Source organism: Budorcas taxicolor, chromosome X, assembly GCF_023091745.1.
Source record: "Budorcas taxicolor isolate Tak-1 chromosome X, Takin1.1, whole genome shotgun sequence".
Classification (NCBI taxonomy): Eukaryota; Metazoa; Chordata; class Mammalia; order Artiodactyla; family Bovidae; genus Budorcas; species Budorcas taxicolor.
This window is the reverse complement of record NC_068935.1, coordinates 677089-703221: the sequence shown is the minus strand read 5'-3', so window position 1 is coordinate 703221 and position 26133 is coordinate 677089. Positions and strand designations below refer to the sequence as shown.

Below are 26133 nucleotides of genomic sequence, written 5' to 3'. Positions count from 1 at the left end.
ACCAGAAAATTACTAGAGCTAATCAATCAATATAGTAAAGTTGCAGGATATAAAATCAACACAAAGAAATCCCTTGCATTCCTATACACTAATAATGAGATAGTAGAAAAACAAATTAAGGAAACAACTCCATTCACCATTGCAACGAAAAGAATTAAATACTTAGGAATATATCTACCTAAAGAAACTAAAGACCTATATATAGAAAACTATAAAACACTGGTGAAAGAAATCAAAGAGGACACTAATAGATGGAGAAATATACCATGTTCATGGATCAGAAGAATTAATATAGTGAAAATGAGTATACTACCCAAAGCAATCTATGGATTCAATGCAATCCCTATCAAGCTACCAACGGTATTTTTCAAAGAGCTAGAACAAATAATTTCACAATTTGTATGGAAATCCAAAAAAAAAAAAAAAAAAAAAACTCAAATAGCCAAAGCAATCTTGAGAAAGAAGAATGGAACTGGAGGAATCAACCTGCCTGACTTCAGGCTCTACTACAAAGCCACAGTCATCAAGACAGTATGGTACTGGCACAAAGACAGAAATATAGATTAATGGAACAAAATAGAAAGCCCAGAGATAAATCCACACACCAATGGACACCTTATCTTTGACAAAGGAGGCAAGAATATACAATGGATTAAAGACAATCTCTTTAACAAGTGGTGCTGGGAAAACTGGTCAACCACTTGTAAAAGAATGAAACTAGATCACTTTCTAACACCGTACACAAAAATAAACTCAAAAGGGATTAACAATCTAAACGTAAGACCAGAAACTATAAAACTCCTAGAGGAGAACATAGGCAAAACGCTGTCTGACATAAATCACAGCAGAATCCTCTATGACTCACCTCCCAGAATACTGGAAATAAATGCAAAAATAAACAAATGGGATCTAATTAAAATTAAAAGCTTCTGCACAACAAAGGAAACTATAAGCAAGGTGAAAAGACAGTCTTTCGAATGGGAGGAAATAAGAAGCCTCTTGATCAAAGTGAAAAAGGAGAGTGAAAAAGTTGGCTTAAAGCTCAACATTCAGAAACCTAATATCATGGCATCTGGTTCCATCATTTCATGGCAAATAGATGGGGAAACAGTAGAAACAGTGCCTGACTTTATTTTTCTGGGCTCCAAAATCACTTCAGATGGTGATTGTAGCCATGAAATTAAAAGATGCTTACTCCTTGGAAGGAACGTTATGACCAAACTAGACAGCATATGAAAAAGCAGAGACATTACTTTGCCAACAAAGGTCCATCTAGTCAAGGTTATGGTTTTCCAGTGGTCATGTATGGATGTGAGAGTTGGACTATAAAGAAAGCTGAGTGTCGAAGAATGATGCTTTTGAACTGTGGTGTTAGAGAAGACTCTTGAGAGTCCCTTGGACTGCAAGGAGATCCAACCAGTTCATCTTAAAGATCAGTCCTGGGTGTTCATTGGAAGGACTGATGTTGAAGCTGAAACTCCAACACTTTGGCACCTGATGCAAAGAGCTGACTCATTTGAAAATACCCTGATGCTGGGAAAGATTGAAGGCAGGAGAAGGGGACGACAGAGGATGAGATGGCTGGATGGCATCACTGACTCAGTGGACATTCGTTTGGGTGGACTCCGGGAGTTGGTGATGGACAGGGAGGCCTGGCGTGCTGCAGTTCATGGGGTCACCAAGAGCTGGACAGGACTGAGAGACTGAACTGAACTAAACCAACTCCAGTATTCTGACCTGGAGAATTCCATGAAGTGTATAGTCCATGGGGTCACAAAGAGTTGGACAAGACTGAGAGACTTTTACTTCACTTCACTTCAGCATGTCTACTGCCTAAGCAATAATCAAAATAAGCAGTTATCTTTTAAAGCAACTACTGATAACTGCAAATAGGACAGCAAATTCAGTTATTTGTGAAATAGAGATTGCTAAACATGTGGGAAAGCACAGAGTTATGCAGTCCATTATTTGTGGGGGAAAGAACAATGAAAAATCTTTCAATATCGCACTTACACAAAATACAAAAGCTGTTGTCAGTGAAAATAATTGTCAATAACTCATTGTGGAAATGTACTGCAAATATGTGTGAATCAAGTATCACTAACTCATTGGAGCAATCAAGTTTAGAAAGCTTAACAGTTGTAGCAGATGAAACAACTGTCAGTAAACTGTAGCAAAGCATGAAGATAATTTGAAATAACTCCTGAGGTTATGTAAGACAATAGTTTGCATTTACTTACAGCTGAATCTGACTAATACACCATGCTTTAAAATGAGGAAAAATGCAAAAATAATTCCTTTCCAAATCCCACAGTTGTCTGATAATATCAGGGAGCTCTTTGGTAAAATGCTGTTTTTTACATTAATCAATACCCAAATAAGTTCAGCCACTAATTTGTAGGGTACACATTAAACAGACAATTACCTCAGATAGGAGTCATTTTTTTTTTTTTTTGCTTCAAACCTTTAACAGTCTAGATTATAGAAGGCCAGACATAGTTAAATGAGATTACTATGTACAAAATATCAAATAAAACTAGTGGAGAAAAATTTTAAATTACGTTAAACTACTTAGATTTGCCATGCTGCTGCTGCAGTTGCTGCTAAGTCGCTTCAGTCGTGTCCGACTCTGTGAGACCCCATAGATGGCAGCCCACCAGGCTCCACTGCCCCTGGTATTCTCCAGGCAAGAACACTGGAGTGGGTTGCCATTTCCTTCTCCAATGCATGAAATTGAAAAGTGAAAGTAAACTCACTCAGTCGTGTCCGACTCTTCGCGACCCCATGGACTTCAGCTTACCAGGCTCCTCGGTCTAGGGGATTTTCCAGGCAAGAGTACTGGAGTGGGTTGCCATTACCTTCTCCGAGATTTGCCATAGTATGACTATATTTGTGTAGACAAATATAGCTCAGTAAGTCACGTCTATTATAATAAATAACCAACAAATCAGATTTCTGAGTTAAAGAGATTAAAATCTCATGTTATTGATCTAGCTATTCTGCATGTAAACTGGTTTTCTATGTAAGACTTCTAGCTTTATAAAAATCTGTTCATTTTACCACTTATGCATTTGATCTAAAGCATCATTTGAAAGACACAAGTAAAACTCCAGGCAGCTAAATATGCCTGAAAGCTCAAGACAAGTTTTCTGGAGAAAACATACTTCAGAGAATGTCTAGAATCCTAAAAGCTACAGATGGATAAACTACTTCAGAAGCCAGCCAACAATGTTTCAACTAAGTGCCATATATTGCCATACATATATAAACACACACACCCACACACCATCCCCAATGAGTAAATTTTCATTTTTCCAGTCTTATGAGTACTTTCAGTTAAAGGTGCATTCCCACACCATTACAGTGGCTTTCAAAGGTAAAAAGGATGGGATGGCCATCACGACTTCATTGACTTAGAGAGTTCTAGACTGGTTTTGGAATCTAGGATAATAAGGTATTTAAAGGGGTGATATGGTGTTGAAGAAAATGGTATGGCTATTTGTAGGTAATCATTTAGAATTATTTTCCTTACATAAAAATTAAAAGATTTTAATGTCTCCTGCAGTTCATAAAATCTATTCAATATTTAAGTTCTCAGAGAAAAAAGCAGTGAGATACCACTAAATGAAGTCAGAAATATAATAATCAAAATGAGAATTTTATAATTTTTGTGAATTCAACCAACCTAAGGAGCCTTCATTTCATATTTATTTGTTGAATATCTAAGTTAATTTAACAATCATTAGTTTGTAACTAAGCTTAAATATACTTTCCAGCTTTTGGATAGCTATATGTACTCTCATATTCACCCAGATAATCATTCAGTGACTTCAATAAAGCACTATGTTCAACTAAAAGTAATCTATAAAGTTCTACACTTCTTAATTTATTTATAATCCATTAAACTGTTTTTTATTTATGCATTCTTACATTGTTTAGAACATCACTTTGTTCTTCTGTTAACTATTTACTTCATTATTTTATTTACTGAGCAGCAAAGGTCTTGTTCTTAACTTCAGTTCAGTTCAGTCATTCAGTCGCATCTGACTGTTTGCGACCCCATGAATCACAGCACGCCAGGCCTCCCTGTCCATCACCAACTCCCGGAGTTCACTCAGACTCACGTCCATCGACTCAGTGATGCCATCCAGCCATCTCATCCTCTGTCGTCCCCTTCTCCTCCTGCCCACAATCCCTCCCAGCATCAGAGTCTTTTCCAGTCAGTCAACTTTTCACATAAGGTGGCCAAAGTACTGGAGTTTCAGCTTTAGCATCGTTCCTTCCAAAGAAATCCCAGGGCTGATCTCCTTCAGAATGGACTGGTTGGATCTCCTTGCAGTCCAAGTGATTCTCAAGAGTCTTCTCCAACATCACAGTTCAAAAGCATCAATTCTTCGGTGCTCAACATCTTCAGAGTCCAACACTCACATCCATACATGACCACAGGAAAAACCATAGCCTTGCCTAGACGGACCTTAGTCGGCAAAGTAATGTCTCTGCTTTTGAATATGCTATCTAAGTTGGTCATAACTTTTCTTCCAAGGAGTAAGCGTCTTTTAATTTCATGGCTGTAATCACCATCTGCAGTGATTTTGAAGCCCCACAAAATAAAGTCTGACACTGTTTCCACTGTTTCCCCATCTATTTCCCACGAAGTGATGGGACCAGATGACATGATCGTCGTTTTCTGAATGTTGAGCTTTAAGCCAACTTTTTCACTCTCCACTTTCACTTTCATCAGGAGGCTTTTTAGTTCCTCTTCACTTTCTGCCATAAGGGTGCTGTCATCTGCATATCTGAGGTTATTGATATTTCTCCCGGCAATCATGATTCTAGCTTGTGTTTCTTCCAGCCCAGCATTTCTCATGAGGTACTCTACATATATGTTAAATAAGCAGGGTGACAATATACAGCCTTGATGTACTCCTTTTTCTATTTGGAACCAGACTGTTGTTCCATGTCCAGTTCTAACCGTTGCTTCCTGACCTGCATACAGATTTCTCAAGAAGCAGGTCAGGTCGTCTGGTATTCCCACCTCTTTTAGAATTTTCTACAGTTTATTGTGATCCACACAGTCAAAGGCTTTGGCATAGTCAAAAAAGCAGAAACAGTTGTTTTTCTGGAACTCTCTTGCTTTTTCCATAATGCAGTGGATGTTGGCAATTTGATCTCTGGTTCCTCTGCCTTTTCTAAAACCAGCTTGAACATCAGGAAGTTCACGGATCATGTATTGCTGAAGCCTGGCTTGGAGAATTTTGAGCATTACTTTCCTAGCATGTGAGATGAGTGCAATTGTGAGGTAGTTTGAGCATTTTTTGGCATTGCCTTTCTTTGGGATTGGAATGAAAACTGACCTTTTCCAGTCCTGTAGCCACTGCTGAGTTTTCCACATTTGCTGGCATATTGAGTGCAGCACTTTCACAGCATCATCTTTCAGGATTTGAAACAGCTCAACTGGAATTCCATCACCTCCACTAGCTTTGTTCATAGTGATGCTTTCTAAGGCCCATTTGACTTCACATTCCAGGATGTCTGGCTCTAGATGAGTGATCACACCATCGTGGTTATCTGGGTCGTGAAGATCTTTTTTGTACAGTTCTTCTGTGTATTCTTGCCACCTCGTCTTAATATCTTCTGCATCTATTAGGTCCATACCATTTCAGTCCTTTGTCGAGCCCACCTTTGCATGAAATGTTCCTTTGGTATCTCTAATTTTCTTGAAGAGATCTCTAGTCTTTCCCATTCTGTTCTTTTCCTCTATTCCTTTGCATTGATCTCTGAAGAAGTCTTTCTTATCTCTTCTTGCTTTTCTTTGGAACTCTGCATTCAGATGCTTCTATCTTTCTTTTTCTCCTATGTCCTGCGGGCATAGCTTAGTTTCATTGAGTTAGACGAGACTGCGGTCCTAGTGTGATTAGATTGACTACTTTTCTGTGAGTATGGTTTCAGTGTGTCTGCCCTCTGATGTCTTCTTGAAACACCTACCATCTTACTTGGGTTTTCTTACTTTGGGAGTGGGGTATCTCTTCACGGCTGCTCCAGCAAAGTGCAGCCGCTGCTCCTTATCTTGGATGAAGGGTATCTCCTCACCACCACCCTTCCTGACCTTCAATGTGGGATAGCTCCTCTAGGCCCTCCTGCGCCCGCGCAGCCACCGCTCCTTGAACATGCATTTAAAGTGGCTAAGTCCTTAACTTAGCCACTTTAAATGCATGCTTCTAAGCAAACTCTTGTCCTCAGTGAATATAATGCCCCCCTCATAAACCAGGAAAACATACCAATATCCATGAAAGGCTAGTTTTAGCAAATCTTATTTGAAAACTGACATTTAAAACATTTAATTTAGAATGGCTAAAAATTAAAAATTCAAATTTTCCATCTCTCTTCTACAGAATCCACTGCAAAAGACAATTTTGACTGACTTACAAGAAAAGAAATAGGAAAATAGGAAAAGTTTTCAGTGTGGAAAAAGACAAGATAGAAAATCTTATATTTTAAAATGGCATATGAATAAGAGGTAAATAAAGCAATTCCAGATGGTAGAAACTATATATGTGAAAGTATTCACATTAGCAGCATCATAGTCATATGGAGGGCCAGGAGGAGGGAAAGACAAATGAAGGGAAGGAAACATTTGATTAAAGAGGTAAGCTAAAGAAGGTAAATTGTTGTTTTAAAATGAACTATGTCCAGAAATATATGTGGTGCCAGTGGCATTGATTAAGAAAGAGAATAATGTCACAGTTTCCTCTGTATACATACATAAAATATGTATGAAAAGATTAGGTTGTAAAATAAGCTTTTTAAATAGTATAAAGCATAATTTTAGAAAAATTGGGAAGACTATAATTAATCTTAAACTACAGAACAAAACTGATGACTGTTTATAATACAATTTTTTTTCAAGGCACTCAGCAACTTTTATGTATTTTTCTTATTTCATTAATTTTTATAATATCCCTACCTGAAAGATAAGTATAATTTTAATTTTATCCATTATAAAGAGGAATTGGAGGAATTGAAGGTCAGGAAGTGTCAACAAGTTTGAGAATTAAGATAATAGAAAGACTCATGTAATTACCACCACTAGAATAGGAACTAACATTTTCATCAAAAAGATTTTTTTTCCAATCTCAAAATTGTTTTGAAGATAAGTGTTGCGAGAAAGTATGACTGCAATAATTGCAGACCTAGTAAAAAATAAAATATCAGAAATTAATGAGAGTGCTAGGTGAAAATCTACTACAAGTAGATTGGGAAATTTTAGCTTGTCTGAAACTGTGAAGACTTAAAGATAGTTCCATTCTTAATGTCAGAATGACCAATTCAAGATAAAATGTTCTTTTAATATAGTGAATGCTTTTTCCTTACTATCACTAGTGTGAAATATACTCCCCATAATGCCTGTTACAAGCTCCTTGGGGACAGTGACTATTTTTCAAACATATTTTTATCCCTAAAAACTTTGTATACTGGGCACTCATTAAGTATATGTTAAATTTAGATGACTAGAATTGGACTAAGACATTAGGTGGTAGTCAATTATTGTTATAACTAAAATATTTAGTAGAACATCTTTCCATTCTTTAGAGTTCTACTTCATTCTACTGAAGAAACTTAAAGGAACTTAAACTTTACTTCATTCTAAACTCTTTACTTCATTCTTAAACTCTACTTCATTCTATTGAAGAAACTTAAAGAAACTTAAACTTTACTATGTGTAAAATAAGAAAAAGGATGAAAGTGTTCATGAGAATATCCTGATTCCATAAAAATAAAATCCTTGATTGAAATCTCAAGGATAAATATAAATTAGGTTAGATAACCTAAAGCATCATTTTACAATATTCCACTTTTATTTTATTTAAATATAAATTTATTTATTTTAGTTAGAGGTTAATTACTTTTCAATATTGTATTGGTTTTGCCATACATCAACATGAATCTGCCGACTCTGTGGGAGAGGGCAAGGGTGGGATGATTTGGGAGAATGGCATTGAAACATGTACAATATTCCACTTTTAAAATGCCTTGTTTTTTGAATGAAACAAAGTTTAAAAGTACTTTTTTTCAAAAAGTATTTTATTTGTATCTCCTATTATATAACTTTGTATTACTTTTTTTAGTGTACCTTAAAGTTTACAGATGTCTACATGCAGTGATTAAAATATTATGCCACTGAATATTCTTTGGGGCTTCCCAGTGGTAAATTACCACTTTGGGGCACTAGTGGTAAATTACCTATTTGCCAGTGCAGGAGACATAAGAGATTCTGGTTCACTTCTGGGTAGGAAAGATCCCATGGAGAGCATGAAACCCACTACAATATTCTTGCCTGGAGAAGCCCATGGGCAGAGGAACCTGGCGGCCTGTGGTCCATAGGGTCGCACAGAGCTGGACACGAATGAAGAGACTTAGCATGCATGCACACTTTCTGTACCATCTGAGCCACCAGGGAAGCCCTAAACATTCTTTAACTGTGCTTAAAAAAAAAAAAAAAAAAAAACCAGTGTATTTCTTATGACTGGTCATCTAAAATTACATCTTATATTTCACAGCAACTGAAAAATATATGCAAGCAAAAAACCAATCTAAAAATAATATTTCCAAAATAGTTATTTAAACTCTGTGTTTTAAAGTTAAATTGAAACTAATACTTTCTTTTCTCTGGTACATTCTACCTGCATTCAGAAACTAAAAGATACTTCAGCAAAGATATACTAAAATTTAATTTGTAGTCAAAGTGATTTATTTGAATCTATTGAATTATTCACACTTTTTATTGATTTATGAAGATAACTGAAAACTGACAAATACAAAAGGAAAATATTAATTTTATCAGCATTTTATTTTGAAATGAGAACTATATTCATATGCATTTTATATGTTTTGCTGAAGAATCACTTCTTCAAAACTGGTCCAAATTCACATAAAGCTTGGTAAAGGCATAAAGTGTGGTAAAAACATAAACCTATATAAATTAATTTCTTGATCAAATTTGGTCAAAATCAGAAATTTCCCCCAAAATGACCTCATTGCCTTTATCATCACTTTTGAACAAGAAGTTTTTACCTCAGGTGCAAACAGTTTACCAATACACGTATTTTTGGTGTAAGACTGAATGTAAGATATTTCAGTTCTCTGAGTGTTGTTACACAGTCAGTATAAAGTGGTATAAAGACAAAAAATAATAATTTATGCTCAACTAACTACACACACTGTGGAAAATTCTGAAAGAGATGGGAATACCAGACCACCTGACCTTTCTCTTGAGAAACCTATATGCAGTTCAGGAAGCAACAGTTAGAACTGGACATGGAACAACAGGCTGGTTCCAAATAGGAAAAAGAGTAGGTCAAGGATGCATATTGTCACCCTGTTTATTTAACTTATATGCTGAGTACATCATGAGAACCGCTGAGCTGGAAGAAGCACAAGCCAGAATCAAAGTTGCTGGGAGAAATATCAATAACCTTAGATATGCAGATGACACCACCCTTATGGCAGAAAGTGAAGAAGAATTAAAAAGCCTCTTGATGAAAGTGAAAGAGGAGAGTAAAAAAGTTGGCTTAAAGCTCAACATTTAGAAAAATAGGATCATGGCATCTGGTGCCATCACTTCATGGGAAATAGATGGGGAAACAGTGGAAACAGTGACAGACTTTATTTTGGGGGCTCCAAAGTCACTGCAGATGGTGATTGCAGCCATGAAATTAAAAGATGCTAACTCCTTGGAAGGAAACTTATGACCAACCTAGATAGCATATTCAAAAGCAGAGACATTACTTTGCCAACAAAGGTCCGTCTAGTCAAGGTTTTTCCTGTGGTTATGTATGGATGTGAATGTTGGACTGTGAAGAAAACTGCGTGCCAAAGAATTGATGCTTTTGAACTGTGGTGTTGGAGAAGACTCTTGAGAGTCCCTTGGACTGCAAGGAGATCCAACCAGTCCATTCTAAAGGAGATCAGTCTTGGGTGTTCTTTGGAGGGAATGATGCTAAAGCTGAAACTCCAGTACTTTGGCCACCTCATGCAAAGAGTTGACTCATTGGAAAAGTCTCTGATGCTGGAGGGATTGGGGGCAGGAGGAGAAGGGGACAACAGAGGATGAGATGGCTGGATGGTGTCACCAACTCGAAGGACATGAGTCTGAGTCAACTCCGGGAGTTGGTGATGTACAGGGAGGCCTGGTGTGCTGCGATTCATAGGGTCAAAAAGAGTCAGACATGGCTGAATGACTGAACTGACTGAACTACACACATTGGAACATTTATTATTTAGGTTACTATTATCAATCAGAATTATGGGAGCCAAACCTCATGTTTTCATTAGAGTTCTATACCAAATAATTTTGACTTGTAATTAAATACATATTTATTTAGGTTGCAAGTCATTAACTTTGGCAGGCACAAAATTAAACATCAAATTGATTTTTATTTAGATATAGTGAACAATGGAATAACAGATAAATAAACCTGTGCCATATATTAACTGATGTAAAACTTAGCAGTATTTCTTAGAGCTTATTGCTATTATCAGGTCAAATAGTAGAACGTGAGTAATTTAAGCAAAGTTGGGGACATATTTGCTCTTCAGAATCTCAATTTATAAATTCTACAATTGAGCTATCTAAAATGTCCTACATATATGGGCTTCATTTGGAACTATTGATAGCACATGTATTTAATGAAAGGCTGTAATGAACTGTACTAACCAGGACTCTGATAATAGCAATGAAGTCAAAAGTTACTTAATTCTATTAGTGTCACACTCTTATTTTAATAAGATCTGACAGCATTAATAAAGATCCATTTATGAAGAGAATGGGTTTTATGTTGCCATTTTTCCCCAATTGAGGTGCACTTTAATAATAACCTCCAGCTTTCTGGGACCTAATGGTCATTAGCATTTGATTGTCATCTCTTTTACTTTTTAACACAGATCAAAACTGTTAATCTGCACATCACAGAATTCAGAGAACATAAAATCAAGTTATTTTAAAGTGGAAAGGGTGAATTTCCAAATAAAACTTTATAGTAGAATAATGAAGAAATCACTATATTCAAACCTTTATGAACATCTTTACTTATTTATTTATTTTTTTAATGAACATCTTTAGAGGCAACTGTGTTCTAAAGCAGTTAAACACATTGTCATACCACATTATGCGTGCAATGGCATTATTGAATCTGTACTCACTCTTCCTGATACTACATACTATGTTAAGCTATGTATATATATGATAAAGAAATGTTAATTCCTTCAGAATAATAAAGTTTGCTTGCTCTTTGCCTCCACAGCATATTATCCGATGTCTCATTCTTGGCAAAGTGTATTCAAGATTACTAAATCTAATGGTAGACATAATTTTCACAATGTGGATTTTCTAATCTCAGACTTCAAAGCAAATCCAAGTCTAACCTTAGTTTCATAAATCCAAGTTCTTGATCAAGAGGGAAGATGTTGGTTCTCATTTAGTTTTAAAAGTAAAAGTCAAATGTATCTTATTTTAAACAAAATAGAAACAAGGACCCAAACCTTGATTATTTGAAGACTCTGTCCAAGATTAAATTTTTCTGGAGGTGGATGGAAAATATGAGGATGCTTTATGAGATGGGCAAAGTTGTGTGAGGGCTTTGAATGTGGTCACCAATCTGAGAAAAACTTGATCTTCACGCTCCATCAGCACAGTCAACCTTTGAAACACTGTCATGCTTGCCTCAAGGGAACTAATCAGCATGCTGTCACTGGGCTAGTATAGAAATATTACTATTGATATATGTGGGGGAAGATGAAAATCTGAAGCAGAAAATGAAGACATATGCAAGATCATTACATAAACTAATTTCCCCTGAGTTCCAACCATAGGAAGTAGATCCCTGTGCTTTATATCCATATCCTGAGTCAGATTGGGTGCTTGAAGCATATTTCTATTTGTGAATATACTATCTCCCTGATGCCAAAACTTAGAATTTGAAAAGATATTTATAAGTAACAGGCCATCGGAATAATAAAGTGGAAGTTAGAAACATACTGTAATTTCCTACTCCTGGACAACAACTCTATCAAATACTACGAGGAATCAGTGGGATATACGTAATAGATGGCACATAGATGCAGATAATTATACAGATAGTATACAGTACGTATATGTATGTATAATTTACATGTAGTGTATACTACATACCGTGCATAATATATATAGTTTAAAATATATTATTTAATAACATTTTAAAATGGTATAGTTATCATATATTAAAATGGCATACATGCCCATAAACATGTATGTGTATATAATAGATATATAGTTATAGATCTTTAGCATGCTGCTGCTGCTGCTAAGTCACTTCAGTTGTGTCTGACTCTGTGCAACCCCATAGATGGCAGCCCACTAGGCTCCTCTGTCCCTGGGGTTCTCCAGGCAAGAATACTGGAGTGGGTTGCCATTTCCTTCTCCAATGCATGAAAGTGGAAAGTGAAAGTGGTCGCTCAGTCGTGCCTGACTCTTAGCGACCCCATGGACTGCAGCCTACCAGGCTTCTCCGTACATGAGATTTTCCAGGCAAGAGTACTAGAGTGGGTTGCCATTGCATGGCTAGTCCAAATTAAAGATAATTAAATCAGAATATCATGGGAAATTCTCATTATAGCATGAGTTTACTTGAAACAGGGGAAAGAGAAGATTTCATTTCTGGATGCTTTTTTGAGTGACAATTTTCACATCAAAAACTTTTATACATGAATCTTTTTTCTTTTAGAATAATCTAATCTCTCAAAAAAGCTGAAATTTAACCTTGCTTTGGTAGTATAAGCTTTATTTTATCATAACTTTCTTTGTACTAAGCAGAATCACTTGTTAATTATGTTACTCATTCATTCCTCACTTCTTTTTTTGCCTTCTTCTTTTGTTTCTTTTCCCTCCTGTTAAACTTTCTGTGATCCCCACTCTCAAGGTTATTTCTCTGTCTGTGTTTCTGTCAGTCAAACCTAAGATTCAGAAGACCTTAGCCTGGTTTCCAACTTACTAATTGTATCAATATAAACAAAATAAATTATTACTCTGAAATGAAATTTTCATATATTTAAAATGTAAAATAATAACATTTTTTTGTTTATTTGAAAGCACACATCATATCATAAAAATGTATAAATGAAATTAAACTACATGTATGGTCTTGAAGATCAACATCATGTTTTGTCTAGACTACTTTTTATTACACACAATTTGACATTTACCAAATGACTGCATTTTCAGTTAATTATCTTGTTAATTAACATACATTTGTTAATAACAAGACCTTTCATGTGTAAATTGACCTAATTTTCTCCTATATGTTCCACTTCTCTCCCTTTGTTATCTGAACATTTAAGTACAAATCTTTTAAATTTAATTTTATTATCTATTTTTTACTTTACAATATTGTATTGGTTTTGCATACTTCCTTAGGGTAAACTGTGATTTTGCTAGTCCTATCTATTCAGCAAATATAAAACAAGTTAATATTAATTCAATTTTCAACCTATTCTGCAAAACAAGGTATCTTTTAAAATAAATTATTATGGTTGGCTTACTTTCAAATTATAACACTTTAATAAAGTTTACGGGTGAATTGTAACATGTTTATTTTCTTTCTTTGTATTTAACCTCCCTATCCCCCCAGTATACATGCCACTTTCATGACAGGACCTTTTTGTAAGTCAGAGTGCACTCAGTTAACACATGTCATGGCCTTCTGCAAGCCCAGGGGTATGTTTTGTGTTCCATTCTCATTATTTTTAACAAGCTGTCAGGACAGTATTTGCCTATGGGGCCATACAAATGCCCCAGTGCTTTAAGTAAATCATATAGTTCACTTTTGGCTTAGCACACATTCTAAAACAGAATGAAATTTTAGAGCATATCTATTTCTAAGACTCATCTCAGTACCTCTAATGAGCCTGTCTTTATGTCACTTGCTGACAGTCTTTCAAAGAAATTCAAGTGAAAAAAGACTTCAACAAACCTAAATCATCCCAGTGGGTTTATTTGTTTTATTAGAATTTGTTAAGCAGCTTTCATGACAACAGAAATTTCTTGGAAGTTCATTAAGATGCCCTGAGGGAAACATGACAAAATTATTCTTTGAGTAAAGCACTACATTTCAAAATTTTGTCAGGATGGTTGGGAGAGATCCTATTGCTAATTCTTGATTTAAATTTGGTAAAGCCTCATTTTGATTTCAATAAACTATTTTCTCTTGTTTTAGCTGTGCTCTCCAATAAGGTAGCCAGTTACCAAAGGTGGCTATTAAAATTAAGATTAAGTAAAATTAAAAATTCAGTTCCTGTGTAACACTACCACATTTCAATTACTCAATAGCCACTTGTGGCCAGTAGCTACCATATTTGATACCACAGATTACAGAACTTCCCTCATTGCTGCAGAAAGTTTTACTGGACATTGTAACTAGAGATTCTATTTAAAGTGATAAGCCTCACATTGCTATAAACAGTTAACTGTTTCAATGCATCTCCAAAAATCTTTTATGCAGGTATATCGACCCTCTACTTAGTGGTTACTCTTCCTAATTCTACTCCTGTGACATTTGTAGCACCATCCTCATATTATGATTGGAGAAACTAAAGGTCAGAAAGATTAAGCTGGAGGTGGCTTTTCTGGTTGATGGCAAGCGCAGAATTGTGATCTATATCTTTCTGACTCCTGCATATTTTTCCATTTCATCAGATAAGGGGATACCATTGCAGGGACCTTACCTAAAAATGCTCATTTGTAACATCCATCCTTTTTCAGTTTTTACTTCTTATAATTCACACACAAATTTGCATTTCACTTGAAATTACTCAAAAGATCTCTAGAGTTAGATTTCTGAATGTATTTATAAATAAATATATCTCCACAACATATCAGCATCAGCAAAAATCTTCAGATGATATACATAAAAGTATCTTATTTATATGTTCTTTTAATAATTTTAACATTGGTCATCATGATAATCATAATCTGGTAGTGAATAGTCAGAAAATGCTTATAAAACTTTGAAAATCACTTGACCATGTCTATATAATATCTGCATATTTGTTCTTTTACACATTTGCCAAAATCATTCAAGTGATTATGTATGTATTACTTGGGTATGTATTATTTCACATACCCAAATCTGAGTTTTCTGCTACTCTATATACCATATAGGTAACTAAAAGAAATCACCTATTCACTTGCTAAATGCATTCCCTCTTCACTATTTTAAAGAATATCAAATATTTCATCTATTCTTGCCTCTGCATTTCCCATCACAAGGCCCCAATGAAACCAAAAAAGGTTCTTTAGAGTAAGGAATTTTTTAGCTAAAAAAAAACTTTATAGCAAAGGAATGTTCTGTGTTTTCAAAGATTCAGAAAAAAATGAAAACATTTAACATTAACAACGTGTCTAAAATTTAATATCATTTTGCGATTCAAGAGATGCTTAAAGATCTTTCCTTGACTTGAAATCAGCATGAAATATATTTGTTATTACTATATAAGTGTAGAAATGCTGGTAATAAAAAAGTTCTATTCACCCCTAAAGTAGATTTATTTTCAAATGACAAGATAAAGCTTTCTGTCTAAAATAATCACTTAGAAAAACTGATAGGTTTTGTGGATTCTTTCTTAATGCTTAGATTTGCTTGTTTAGGCCAAGTTTGAGGCACAGTCATGACTAAACAGATTAAGAGTAAGATGTTGGGTAAGTTATTAATTTGTAAGCAGCAATGCTGAGCTCCTTGTCTGACTCCTATAATAGACAAAACAATTGCTTGAAAATGAATATACTTAAAATGATTCTTAAACCCCATGCCATTGCAAAAACTACATTGATAAATTTTCTCTGCTATGCTTTAAACTTTGAATAATTGTGGAGATGAATTATTCAAAGTATGAAGTATACTAAGATTACCTTTTTTTCCCTTTAAAAGCAGGAAACAGGATGCTTGGGGCTGGTGCACTGGGATGACCCAGAGGGATGGTACGGGGAAGGAGGTGGGAGGGGGGTTCAGGATGGGGAACATGTGTACTGTACACCCGTGGTGGATTCATGTTGAAGTATGGCAAAACCAATACAATATTGTAAAGTAAAAATAATAATAATAATAAATAAATGATAAATGGTTTAATAAATTGAGCTATCTTTAACAAAGTATTTTTAAAACGCACCTTAATTAGTTGGTAGTTTTGAACTCCGTTTATTCCTGTGTCTGGATCAATGGCCGCTGGGAGAGCATATCGAGAGTTTATAGCCGAGTTCTCTGGAATTGATATGTTGATAACCGTTGCAGGGAATAATGGTGCATTATCATTTATGTCTTCTATCAGAAAACGTATTTTCACCAATCTAAATATTTCATCCGGCAGAACAGCAACCTCCACTTCATAAAAGCAACGGGTGTCCACTATGATGCCAGCACACAATTTCTCACGATCAATGCGAGCTCCAGTAGTGAAGATCTCACCTGTGCCCTCTTCAATTCGAATCAGTGGCACATCTCCAGTCTTGTATACCAACTTGAACTGCATAGGAGTTGTTAAAGACTTGTCTGGAATTAGCGACAAGTTGAGGTCTTTCAGCAAGTCGCCTATGAGGACGTTTTCTGGCATTTCTTCCCGAATGGTGTAGTTCTTCTCCTGGGCGCCAGACTGAAACACGACACATGCTAACAGAACCGCAAATATATACGTCCCGGACAACAAGTCCATACCAGGCAGGATTGCACTAGGGTGTTTTTTGTATCCCCCACGGAGAACTGTCAAAGGGAAAAGAAAAGAAACAGGAAGAGGAAGAAGAAATTAAAGCCAAGTACTAAATGTAGTTAACTAAATGCTCAGTTTTAAATTAAAATCATTAAATGAAATAACAAGGTCCTACTGTATACCACAGGGAACTATATTCAATATCCTGTAATAAAACATAATGGAAAAGAATATGAAAGAGAATATGTATATGTATTGAATCACTTTGCTGTACAGCAGAAATTAATAAAACAACTTTGTAAATCAACTATAGTTCAATAAAATTAAAAAGTACTCAAATCACTAACTGAAAATAATAGCACAGTAGACTCTGTTAAATAAACTAATGACAGATTTGTTTTTACTCTAATATTATGCATTTTTACATTAAAATGAAAGATAAACTAAGCAAGATACCTTGAGTATATGAGACCCAGAGTATTTATAAAAGTGTTCACCATTGAGAAAATATATAAAAGATAATGTTATAACAAGATAGTTAAAAGTAATGCAGTATGGCAAAAACCACTACCATATTGTAAAGTAACTAGCCTCCAATTTTGCACTGAGACGACCCAGAGGGGTGGTACAGGGAGGGAGGAGGGAGGGGGGTTCAGGATGGGGAATACGTTTATACCAGTGGCAGATTCATGTTGATGTATGGTAAAATCAATACAATATTGTAAAGTAATTAACCTCCGATTAAAATAAATTAATTTATATTAAAAATAATTTAAATAAATTTTAAAAAATTAAAAATAAAATAAAAGTAATGCAGTATTGTAAAACAATTGTCCTTCAAATAAAAATAAACCATTTTAGGCTCCAGTTTCATCCACCTCATTAGAACTGATTCAAATGTATTCTTTTTAATGACTGCATAATTGATGGTATAGGGAGGGAAGAGGGAGCGGGGTTCAGGATGGGGAACATGTGTATACCTGTGGTGCATTCATGTTGATGTATGGCAAAACCAATACAATATTGTAAAGTAATTAACCTCCAATTAAAATAAATTTATATAAAAAATAAATAAAATCAGATAAAGCTGAATTCAAAGCAAAACAAAAAAACATTTTTTAAAAAAAGATAGTCACAAGTAATAAAAATAAAACATTTCATTCAATAGTTAAGGAAAAATAAAGGGATATTTGTCACTAACAACAAAAATATCCTCATTTACTCTTTGTTACAATGTGGCTTTCAAATGCAGTTCTTACATGTGAAATCAATGTTTTATGCAATATTCCACGTGTTCAGCTCTGGGCATCAAAATGTAAATATAGATCTAGATTAGGAAGTTTGGATTAAAGAAGAAATGTCTTTTCAGAGAGAGAGGGTTTAATATGGCAAATGTGTAAACATGGGAAGAACAATTGTGTGAAAAAGGGATTAAAGTTGTCTTTGAATGAGAGGAACAAGATCTGGTATAAAATTACAAGGAGGCAACTTTCAGATCAACATGGAGAGCTGTCTATTAATTCCAGAAAAAGAATGATTTTCAGGAAAGATTGAATTCCATATAGTTGGAGATACTGAAACAAAAGCTATATCACCAGTTTAAATTTGTATATTTATGATTTGTTAGCATCTGAACATTCAGTGAGAGAAGTGGAATACAAGACATAGCAACTCACAGAATTTGTTTATAGTTTGCATGAAGTAGTCCATGTAAAAATGGGTTTTCACATCTACAAACTGACATAATTGTTGTTGTTTTTCAGTCACTAAGTTGTGTCTGACTCTGCAACATAAAAATTACCCAACTAAAATAAACAGCTTGACTAGGGTTTAGAAATAAGAAGGGCATTTTAAAAGATTTTGTCAAGTTAAAAGAGTCCAAAAACAATATCTCTGGCTGCTTTGCCTCTCCTTGTTTATTAGTTTCATTTCCTAAAATTTGCCATTTTATTTCAGTTTAGTTCTGAAAATGTTCAAACAGGAATTTTTATTTCTTTGTAATTTGCAAATTTCTCTTCAATTTCCTGTATTAATTCTCAATTCCTATTCTCAATTTTATTCGATATAGTCTCAATTGGGTATATTAAATATGTTTTAATATCTAGTATCATGATACATCATAATATGCTTCTGGATGTTATTTGTATGTATCAATGATATGTTCTATAAACACAAAAAGAAATTTGTATTACACTGCTCTAAACCCTGTAGGACATTATATTTTTATAATTAAGTATGGATTAATATAGGTATTAATTCATTCCAAAGTTTTAAAGAATCAGATGACAGATGGTCATTTAAAAAATCTGTTAGAAATTTAAAAAAAATAAAAAATAGAGAAAACTATTAATGCACAAAGGTATCTAATTAAGGAATTCTCAGTTTTCATTGGTAGTTGATAACCAATTTAAAGTTTACAAAACCTTTTAATTATTGTTCTAAAAACATCATGAAATGATATAAATAACTTGCTATGGATATTATCATCTGATTATGCCAGACAATGTATTACATTAAATGATTTTAGAAAAATGCATGTTGACAGGCCTGAGGACAAAAGTGGGGAAAAGAAACCTTCCCATTTGCAATCAGTAACAGAATAAATGCATTTGTTGCAATCATTGAGATAGTTTGGGTCATGAACAGAACCAAGTAATGAGGTAAATAGATCTGAAGCATCTCATTTTATAAATTTTTATCACAGAATTTAAAAATTATATATTATGGGTCCAACCACTTTCCTATGTTAAAGAGCTAGTGTCATTTTTTAAAAATTAAGTATCATAGTGAGTAATGCTAACACGGAAGACATTTTCCATCCTAGTAAACAACGCAAAAAGACTATTGCCTGTGGTATTTTTAGAATAATTTGCTCAATGATGAGCACTGGGATTACATAATATGGAAACCTTTTAAACTCATTCTCTTGTGAATTATTGGCCTTACACTCCTCTATGAATGTGAGAGAATAGAAACACCCCATTTTTGCTTACTATGAGTCAATATGCATACATATACATGTGTCCTACTGTGAAGCTAGGACATCTAAAAAAATTGAGTGTCTGTGTGTGATTTTATAAATACCATGCAAACATAAGCAAAAATACAAATAGAGCAGTTACAATAAGAATTAAAACTACCACTCTATTCTTATCTTACCCTTAGGTATTACAACTGGCAGGAGAATACTACAGATCTTTTTTTTTAAGCATTGCATGCATGTTGCAATCTCTACACAAGAAAGAGGATTAAAAAAGTGACTTAATTCTAAGCAGTCCTGTTATTGCAATCCATTCGAAATATGTTCTATTCTATTTTTAATAATAGCATCAAATAAAACATTTTAAAATGTGTTTCATCACTTGAAATTCTCTCAGAGGTTTTGAAAAACAGAGAAATAAATTGGAAAAAAAAGATACTTCAATTTCTAAAATTTAGCCGAAAATATATATTGAAAACCTAGAAGGAATAGTTACTGTCCAGTTAGTAATTACTTTCATGAAGGTGTAGTCACATGTTCAACAGATATTTTTAAGGAGTTTGTATATATCAGGCACTGCTGTAGGCACTGAGAATAAATCAGTGAGCAAAACAAGCAGAATCCTCTGCCCTTACAGAAGATACTTGATAATACAAATATTCCAGACCATTTTTGAGTGTATAACAAAGTTTACTCTGCCTCTATCAGGATGTAAACGTGCATGATATAAATATGCATGAAAATTACCTCAATCTCCAGAATTTGATTCAAACCCTTGCATTTACCACTTGAAAATGTATTGTTATGTTTGAGACGACCCAGAGGGATGGTACAGGGAGGGAGGCGGGAGGGGGTTTCAGGATGGGGAACACGTGTATACCTGTGGCAGATTCATGTTGATGTATGGCAAAACCAATACAATATTGTAAAGTAATTAACCTCCAATTAAAATAAATAAATTTATATGTAAATTTTTTGAAGTTTCTTTTAAAATGCTGAGTTTAATTTTTTTAATGACCAGTACAGAAATTTAGCTAATAAATATGGATAGAGCATTGTTTAACTTTATGGAAGCATGATGAATTTAACTCAGATATTCAGGGTAAAGATTGCTATGCACATACCTTTGTTGGTGTTGTTTAGTTGCTAGTGTTGGATTCATTGGGGGTCCATAGACTGTAGCCCACCAGGCTCCTCTGTCCATGGGATTTTCCAGTCAAGGATACTGGACTTGGTTGCCATTTCCATCTCCCGGGGATCTTCCTGACCCAAGGATTGAACCTGTGTCTCCTGCACTGGCAGGAGGATTCTTTACTGCTGAGCCACTAGGGGAGCCTACACCTAACTTTTAGTTGGCTCTAATTTTCCCTCTTCCATGAACAACTATAAGATAACATTAAAGTTCTTTACCATGCTCCCACATCCACATCCTGCTATTATAGTCTACTGTTAGTTTGGAAACTGATAAGGGGGGTACAATGAAAGCAGTTACAGAGAATTAAAATTTTCTACAAGTTTCAGTAGTGCCAACATTATTTAAGTACTGTTTCTACGGGCAATATATAGTGATTAGGTAGGGAACAGTCAAAGTTGGACAGAATCATGACAATCAGAGAAAGCAAAAGTAAAAACAAATAAGCAACTCTGAAATTTTAAAATATGGAAAGCAAAAATAAAAGTTTATTTTATAGTCTCGGAGCATTTGGATTAAAAAAAAAGTAAATAGGGGAACTAAGTCTTTACTATATGCAGTTCTAGAGACTTCAAGCCATAAAAGTAGTATTCAAATAGTTTGTCAGAAGAATTCCACTGCATGATTTCCCTGACATGCTTATTACATTTTCCTTCAATGTGGTGTTGGAGCTTTCCTGGTAGTTCAGACAGTAAAGAATCTGCCTGCAATGCAGGAGACCAGGGTTCGATCCCTGGGTCTGGAAGATTCCCTGGAAAAGGAAATGGCTAACCACTCCAGTATTCTTGACTCGAGAATTCCATGGACAGAGGATCCTGGCGGGCTATTGTCCATGGGGTCACAAAGAGTCAGAAACGACTGAGCGACTAACACACACACATACACACACACATTTGAAGTAATTCTATATGAATGAGTGTCTTACATGCTACAATAACAAATTGTTAAAAAATAGTACAAATTTAAGTATTATATGAAAATAAGAAATATGTATGTTGCACGTGATCCTAACTCCACTTGGCTCTCATCACTGTAATTACTATAATGTCTCATGACATCAAAAATAGAAAATTGAACAACCATAATATATTATATAGTTGCTTCCACATTCTTGTTCTCATACACAAAGCTTCTTTCACAGACTGGGGAAACAATAATGTAGTTCTTCAGGTTGACAGGAAGCCATGTAGGACATTTCAAGAGGAGTAACCACATCTGGAGAAAGACAAATGGGAGCAACTGATAAACTCAAATACTTTCAAAGGGATTGACTACAAGTAGAGTGGGGTAAGTGCATTGGGTGTCCCATTTTACGTGACTATTTCCTATGTACTCTGAAACTTGAAATGTCAAAATGAAAGATTTAGTAAGGTAGTTTAATTCTATAAAACTGATATTTTTATTAAATTTTACTCCACAAAGGACTCATTTATGGTACATTTGTATGGGTCTAATGTCCAAGAAGGATTCCATCAGTGTTTCTTTCTTCTAAAAAAAGTTTATGTTTTATCAGGGATGTGCTTGGCAGTACAGTGGTTAAGATTACATGCTTCCACTGCAGGGCACATGGGTTTGACCCATGGTGAGGAAACTAAGATCCCCACATACATGTGGTGCTGCTAAAACTTTTTTAAATAAATAAATATACAACATGTTTATGTTCTTTTCATTCTATGGGGTCACAAACAGTCAGAAATAACTGAAAGATTAACACTAATACTCCACAACAGTTAGTGCAGTGTTCTCTAACAGGGCTTCAAATCTGTTAATAATCGGTGCTCAAAAATCACTTATAAGACAATTTGTGAAGGTTGCTCTTTTATATTAATTTTTCTGGATTTTTAAACATGATTTAGGGAGCATTTGAAAAATGACGTTACAGATTAATCAAGCAAGAGACCTATTTCATTTGGCAAAAATATAATTGTTGCTCATCATCATATATCCTTTTGTCACCTTGTTCAGTTCAGTTTAGTCTCTCAGTCATGTCCGACTCTTTGTGACCCAATGGACTGCAGCACGCCAGGCATCCCTGTCCCGTCAGTAAAGCCTGAAGCTTGCTCAAACTCATGTCCATCGAGTCACTGATGCCATCCAACCATCTCATTTTTTGTTGTCCCCTTCTCCTCCTGCCTTCAGTCTTTCCCGGAATCAGGGTCTTTTCCAATGAGACAGTCCTTTGCATCAGGTGGCCAAATACTGGAGTTTCAGCTTCAGTATCAATCCTTCCAATGAATATTCAGGACTGATTTCCTTTAGGATTGACTGGTTGGATCGCCTTGCAGTTCAAGGGACTCTCAAGAGTCTTCACCAACACCACAGTTCAAAAGCATCAATTCTTCTGTGCTCAGCTTTTTTTAAAGTCCAACTCTCACATCCATACATGACTACTGGAAAAACCATAGCTTTGACTAGACAGACCTTTGTTGGTAAAGTAATGTCTCTGCTTTTTAATATGCTGTCTAGATTGGTCATAGCTTTTCTTCCAAGGAGCAAGCGTCTTTTAATTTCATGTCTGCAGTCACCATCTGCAGTGATTTTGGAGCCCCAAAACATAAAGTCTCTCACTGTTTCCACTGTTTCCCCATCTATTAGCCACAGTGTGATGGGACCAGATGCCATAATCTTAGTTTTCTGAATGTTGAGTTTTAAGTCAACCTTTTTACTATCCTCTTTCACTTTCATCAAGAGGCTTTTTAGTTCTTCTTCACTTTCTGCCATAAGGGTGGTGTCATCTGCATATCTGAGGTTATTGACATTTCTCACAGCAATCTTGATTCCAGCTAGTGCTTCATCCAGCTTGGCGTTTCACATTATGTGCTCTGCATATAAGTTAAATAAGCAGAGTAACAATATACAGCCTTGCATACTCCTTTCCCTATTTGGAATGTATCTGTCTTTTTTATGTCTAGATCTAACTGTTGCTTCTTGACCTGCATACAAACTTCTCAGGAGGCAGGTCAAGTGGTCTGGTGATACACACAGTCAAAAGCTTTGGTGTAGTCAATAAAGCAGAAGTAGATGTTTTTCCGGAATTCTCTTGCTTTTTCAGTGATCCAAACGGATGTTGGAAATTTAATCTCTGATTCTTCTGCCTTTTCTAAAACCAGCTTGAACATCTGGGAGTTCTTTGTTCACATACTGTTGAAGTCTGGCTTGGAGAATTTTGAGCATTACTTTGCCAGTGTGCGAGATGAGTGCAATTGTGTGGTAGTTTGAGCATTCTTTGGCATTACCTTTCTTTGGGATTGGAATGAAAACAGATCTTTTCCAGTCCTGCAGCCACTGCTGAGTTTTCCAAATTTGCTGGCATATTGAGTGCAGCACTTTCACAGCATCATCTTTTAGATCTTGACATAGCTCAACTGGAATTCCATCACCTCCAATAGCTTTGTTCATAATGATGCTTCCTAAGGCCTATTTGACTTCACATTCCAAGATGTCTGGCTCTAGATGAGGGATCACACCATCGTGGTTATCTGTGTCATGAAGATCTTTTTTGTACAGTTCTTCTTTGTATTCTTACCACCTCTTCTTAATATCTTCTGCTTCTGTTAGGTCCATTCTGTCCTTTATTGAGCCCATCTTTGCATGAAAAGTTCCCTTGGTATCTCTAATTTTTTTGAAGAGATCTCTAGTCTTTCCCATTCTATTGTTTTCCGCTCTTTTTTTGCATTGACCACTGTTCTTATCTCTGTGCTATTCTTTAGAACTCTGCATTCAAGTGGGTATATCTTTCCTTTTCTCCTTTGCCTTTTGGTTCTCTTCTTTTCTCAGCTATTTGTAATGCCTCATTAGACAAACATTTTGCCTTTTGCATTTCTTTTCCTTTGGGATGGTCTTGATCCCTGTCTCCTGTACAATGTCATTAACCTCTGTCCATAGTTCTTCAGGCACTCTGTCTAACAGATCTAATCTCTTGCATCTATTTGTCACTTCCACTGTATAATCATAAGGGATTTGATTTGTCACCTTGAAGTGAATTTAACCATGATTACTTCAGTACCTAGCAATTACTTTAATATGTTTGGTCTGTAAGTAACGTGTTATCATAACAAATAATTCCTAGAATCACTGAGGATAAAAGGATAATCTCCATTTGGTGTAGTATTTTAATTTCTCTAAGTAGTTTCAAATCAGTTATTTCTTTTAATCTTTATACCAACCATATTATTTTTATGAATATGATTGATTTATGTATTAAATATTTATATTGAATAGGTGGCAATTTCACACTCTAGAGATCCTCTAAATGGTCATGTTTAAAGAAGGTAAATAAATGGGATAAATTTCTGACTTCACTGAGAATTTATTGAAGAATCTATTTTGATTTTTAGATATATAAGGCTAAGTGAATGCTTTTATTAATTCCTGTCATCAGAAACTAATAATAAATCAGTATAGGTCTAATCAGAAAAAAAAAGTGATGATTTGGTATATTTTCTATTTGTGTTAGCTTCTAATTTATTAAAATCATGATGCAATAACTTCAACAGTTAAAACCAGATGAGATATACCACCAGAATCTTGGAAATGGTTTTGGAAACAAGATTCCAATTGATAGCCTGAAAAATGAATCAAGGTAAGATATCAGTTATAGGAAAATGAATGGTAACTATCAACCTATTGTTCCAAGGAACAAAAAGATGACTTTCATCCTTAATAGCTGCATTCATTCACCCAGATAGGAAAAGAAGCTTTTCCTGGTAAGATGATTTCGGGGTGACATAAATGCTCAATCAGTGGCTGCACTTCATAGATCACTAAGCAAAAATGACACAGCAACTTTTAAAAAGTCAGTCTTGCTATTTGGTTAATCAACTACTTAATAACAAGTACCTCAGTCTAAAAATTCAGCCAAATTCCCTTCTCTTTTTAATTCTTATTCCCTTATACATATTTTAATATTCATACTGAGATTTTCATTTTGTTTCACTTTAAAACTCAAACAAATTGGATGACAAGTTTAAAATGACAACATCAATGAATCAATGGGTAGAAAAATATTTGAACCCCTAAATGAGACATACACAAGGCACACTTTGATGCATTTAATTTGGGGCAGAACAATAATCATACAGAATTCTGGCTTTAAAAATAGAATTAGCATTTATGAATTAATCACTACTTCCTGCCAGTTCTTAATTTGTACAAGAAACTTATATTGTAGGGTCAACCCCATTTTCATAAAAGAATTGTTTCTATAGCCATTTTTTTTTTAGTTTAGCTCTTT

At 34.9% G+C, this 26133-nt stretch overlaps 1 protein-coding gene across 1 annotated transcript in view; it reads right to left on the bottom strand.

The window, feature by feature from the left end:
• PCDH11X (protocadherin 11 X-linked) overlaps positions 1-16734 on the bottom strand; it is a 924479-nt gene extending 907745 nt beyond the window's left edge. Inside the window, exon 1 of the mRNA XM_052663288.1 lies at positions 16195-16734. Within this exon, the coding sequence (XP_052519248.1) occupies positions 16195-16734 (540 nt within the window). The remainder of the gene's footprint in view (positions 1-16194) is intronic.
• Positions 16735-26133: the final 9399 nt, after the last annotated feature.